Source organism: Triticum urartu, chromosome 3 (genome assembly GCF_003073215.2).
Source record: "Triticum urartu cultivar G1812 chromosome 3, Tu2.1, whole genome shotgun sequence".
Classification (NCBI taxonomy): domain Eukaryota; kingdom Viridiplantae; phylum Streptophyta; class Magnoliopsida; order Poales; family Poaceae; genus Triticum; species Triticum urartu.
Window position 1 is genome coordinate 638,781,759 of NC_053024.1, and position 4,147 is coordinate 638,785,905.

Sequence of the window (4,147 nt, forward strand, 5' to 3'; positions counted from 1 at the left end):
GGATGTTTAAGGGGCCAAATTTGCTCACTCTGGCTATAGATGCCCTTAGCTCATTTTCTAAATTTTGGTTGTTTATTTGTATATATACCTTTATGCTGCTACTAGTTCTAATCCCTCATGATCAAACCAAACCGAACTCCTGCACACACACACACACACACACACACACAAAAGAACTCAATCCAAATCCGCGCGTCATTCCTTCGGAGAAGGCTTCCTGAAGTTGCGTTGTGAGGTAATATATAGGTTAGATTTATAATCAGGACGCAAGAGCTCCCGTAGCTCAGTTGGTTAGAGCGTTGGTCTTATGAGCCGAAGGTCGCGGGTTCAAGCCCCGCCGGGAGCACCTTCTTTTTTGGTGTTTTACTTCGTAAACACGAGCTACACAATTCCTCTTCTTTTTTTGTTTGTCCCCTGGACGAAGATGCTTCCAAGTCGATGCCCGCCTGCCTCCGTCGATGCGTACTCCGCCATCACGTGCTACTCTTCTCTTGTCCGTCGATGCGTACAATATTTGCAAAGACGGAACAGCGACGTTCCGCGATGGCGGCAGATGGGCAGGTGCTGACGCCCCGGGTCGGTTTAATCTCTAGTTTCGCTCTTCGCCGGGCTTGTCCCCGCCTCCCCCTCTGCTAGCTCGTGTTTACGAAGTAAAACCAAAAAGGCATTTTCAAGTCTGACCAGTAAATCTTCAGCAACCGTTTGAACCGCGGAAACCATCCGATGTCGATTTGTATCGGTTCACGGGATGATCCGGACATAATTTTTTTCGCAAACCGAAGACAAAAGTGAAGGAGGTTTGCAAGAGTTCGGACCGCTCCCGAGCCTACTTCTGACCGATCCGTCCCACCAAAAACCCCTCTTCTATCCCACGCGCGCTCCCGCCTGGCACCAGCTGTCCGTGTTCATTCCGCTGTAGAGCGCGCCGCTCCGCATTGAAAATGGCTCGGGACAAACGTGACCTCACTGCCTCCGTCATCGAAGTGACGCGTCGGCCGAGGGCGCCGCTTGCTGCATGCCTACCTAAACACGCCTTCTCGCCGCATTTTCATACGCCGCCATTAACCCCGCGTGGAAGTCGAGAAACCTATTCCGACCCCACATTCATTCATGAGCGGGCCGGCATTAAACGCAAGGCCGGTCAAACTCTTACCGTCCGCCCTCTATTTAAACGAGGCCAGATACAGGGGCAAGAACCATACCCCTCCGCCGCTCCCCCAGACTCCTCCTTCACCATTCTTTCAATGGCTTCCGAAGAGTAGTTCTCCGGCATACAAACCGGCTAGGTGGCCCATCGAACCCGACGGATACGAGCGTGACAGCTTGCTGCTCCACCTCCCGCGCCTGACCCGATGGAGCAAGTTGCCGCCCCAAACTACCGCGTGGTTCAGCAACTCGCCGCTCCAGACCCACTTGATGAGGAGTGGCGAGTTGCTCACGCCGGCACGGCAGGGAGCACGGTGGCACAGGCGTCATCGCTGTCGTCGGCGACTGCGCGTCCCGTGCGTGCCTCTCGTGCCAGCGACTGCGTCATGCAGGCAGAGACAGAAGCCGGGTGCGCGAAGAGCGACGAGTCGGTGTCGGCGCCTCCGTGTCTGCAATCATCATCTAGGAAAGTGAAACACAGGAGTCCGCCACCGCTTGGGTCCCATGAAGGCCACTGAGGGAGTCCTGAATTAGGGGGTGTCCGGATGGCCGGACTATACCTTCAGCCGGATTCCTGGACTATGAAGATACGAGATTGAAGACTTCGTCCCGTGTCCGGAAGGGACTTTCCTTGGCGTGGAAGGCAAGCTTGGCGATACGGATATGCAGATCTCCTACCATTGTAACCGACTTTGTGTAACCCTAACCCTCTCCGGTGTCTATATAAACCGGAGGGTTTTAGTCCGTAGGACAACATACACAACAACAATCGTACCATAGGCTAGCTTTTAGGGTTTAGCCTCTCCGATCTCGTGCTAAATCTACTCTTGTACTACCCATATCATCAATATTAATCAAGAAGGACATAGGGTTTTACCTCCATCGAGAGGGCCCGAACCTAGGTAAAACTTCGTGCCCCTTGCATTCTGTTACCATCCGGTCTAAACGCACAGTTCGGGACCCCCTACCCGAGATCCGCCGGTTTTGACACCGACAGCCACCGCTCAGGCGACGCCGGCGTACACAACCGGTGTCTTGTCCGGTTCTTCTCTTTCGAGGACATCTGTCGATCCCGCATGGGCTTCGCGGAAGCGGAGGCGTTGCCGTCCCCTACAGCTAAAGCATCAGCTGGGAGTTCCACTCCGATAAGTGATGGGGAAGCGAGCGTCCTTTGCGCTAAAGACTATATCTTCGGGGCTTCCGACAGTCCGATTATCGGGCTGCCGAACATGAGGAAGACAAGGGATCCGCGGGTGACGATTTAATTATGTATTAATTATACCTTTAAAGCCGGACTAGCATGGTTGATGTAAATTTACTGAAATCCGTCATGTTTATATGAAAATCCGTCTTTTTTATATGAAATCGACCATCTTTGTATGAATTTCGTCCGATTAACTTGAGTTGTTGTAAAAATGTATGCGGCAAGCGTTGGATGGCTGCCTCCCGTATCTATGTCCGCAAACTGGTCCCCTCCTGCCCGTGAACGAATACGGAAGGTTGGTTTGCGGGAGGTTTTTTTGCGGGTGCGGTTGGAGATACCCTAACAGCGTCGGTTCATCCAATTCCTGTTGAACCACCAGCTTATTAATGGAGGAGAGAGCCACATTTCAGTATCCATGCATTTATCGTCCTGTCCAATCCTACAACGCCACAGCAAATGAGAGACAAACGTTTACCAAGCAACCACCCCACCCTCCCCTTGAGTCCCTGTCAGCAGGACACGTACGCCGCTGAGGCGCCACCGGAACGAGCAACCACCCTCGCTGTCACCCGGGACCCATAGCCCCCCAGTTAAGCTCCGCCCTCGAGGAGCACTCTCTTTCTCGCGATCTAAATATTTCCGCTCCGACGGACCCCAGGCCGAGCGAGCCACCCACCCGCCCTCGCGACCATGGACATGCGGGCCCTCAACTTGAAGGCCGCCGGGCCCTCCTTCCTCGCGCCGCGGCGCCACCCGCCGGCGACCTGGGCTCCCCTCCCCGCCGGGGAGATCGGGAGGAGGCGGCAGCCGGCGCGGTTGACCAAGCTGGCGGTGAGCGCGTCGGGGAAGAAGAGCAGGAACGGCCGCGACGGGGACGACCCCAAGAGCAAGCCCTCCCCTTCCGGTAAATTCTTCTACTATGAGATTCCATGCTCTGCTCGTTTGATTCTAGTGGAAAGGCGGGGATCTCTGCGCGATTTTTGTCGATTCGATGCGGGTCGAGGTGACACGACCGCGCAAAGTGCGATTTTGGTTGCCCCCTTTCCGTGATCGTTACAGTCGGGCCCATGAGATGAAAGTGTCGAAATAGGAACGTGTCGTGTTGCGTCAGGGGTCGGTGTAAGTAACGGTGAAATATTGGAGAAATTGGTGACAGTAATAGAATGATGAAACACTTATGCCTGGCTGTCTCGGTGAGGTTCTTGCTGCGATGGTGGATAAGCTATTGGGGTTAAAATGCTTCCGGTGCAGTCTGCGATTAAAAACACACACTAATAGCTTGTTTACTGGAGTGGTTTGGATTGAGAGATAGCGGACTTGTGGTTGTTCGATCATCTTATTTTTCCCAACCGCGCTTTGCTTAGATGTGAACTGTTGAATCAGCATAGTATGGTAGGTTTGATGTTTATTCAGTTGTAGGTATATATAATGCAATATTACAATATTTATTATGCAACGAACTAGACTGTATTGATAATAAACTATCTAAAGGATGTATTGAATTGATGGTTTCTCAATGCAGGAAAAGGTGATGCATCTACTCCCATTGGAGATGATGATGCCGATGCAGTAAGCCAAAATCATGGCGAACTGAAACCCAGTGACACGATGTATGTACCAAGCAACCTGTCATATTGGCGAGATGTGAGAGCAAGCTTTGTGATTCCAAAGTCGGTAAGTCCAATCCTTTTGGACTAGTTATTCCAAATGTCGCTTTCCATTATTTATTTATTCTGAAAAACTTTCTCCATTATCTTGTAGAACTCAGTATTCGCAAAGTACATGATCTAGCTTTAT

The 4,147-nt window shown here is 52.0% G+C and overlaps 1 protein-coding gene and 1 non-coding gene across 2 annotated transcripts; both read left to right on the forward strand.

Moving 5' to 3' along the window:
• Positions 1-272: 272 nt before the first annotated feature.
• TRNAI-UAU lies at positions 273-346 on the forward strand. The gene has a single exon. It is a non-coding gene; the product is annotated as a tRNA-Ile (tRNA).
• Positions 347-2,961: 2,615 nt separating this feature from the next.
• On the forward strand, positions 2,962-4,063 carry LOC125548935. Its single transcript, XM_048712451.1, has 2 exons — positions 2,962-3,254; positions 3,873-4,063. The coding sequence occupies exons 1-2, from the start codon at positions 3,041-3,043 to the stop codon at positions 4,046-4,048; spliced, it is 390 nt and encodes a 129-aa protein (XP_048568408.1). The 5' UTR covers positions 2,962-3,040; the 3' UTR covers positions 4,049-4,063.
• The last annotated feature ends 84 nt before the right edge of the window (positions 4,064-4,147 follow it).

Bases quoted from the DNA above. Each gene is read 5' to 3' on its own strand.
- LOC125548935 (XM_048712451.1), top strand. From the start codon at position 3,041: ATGGACATGCGGGCCCTCAACTTGAAGGCCGCCGGGCCCTCCTTCCTC. The intron at 3,255-3,872 runs GTAAATTCTTCT...TTCTCAATGCAG, and splicing joins GAGCAAGCCCTCCCCTTCCG to GAAAAGGTGATGCATCTACT.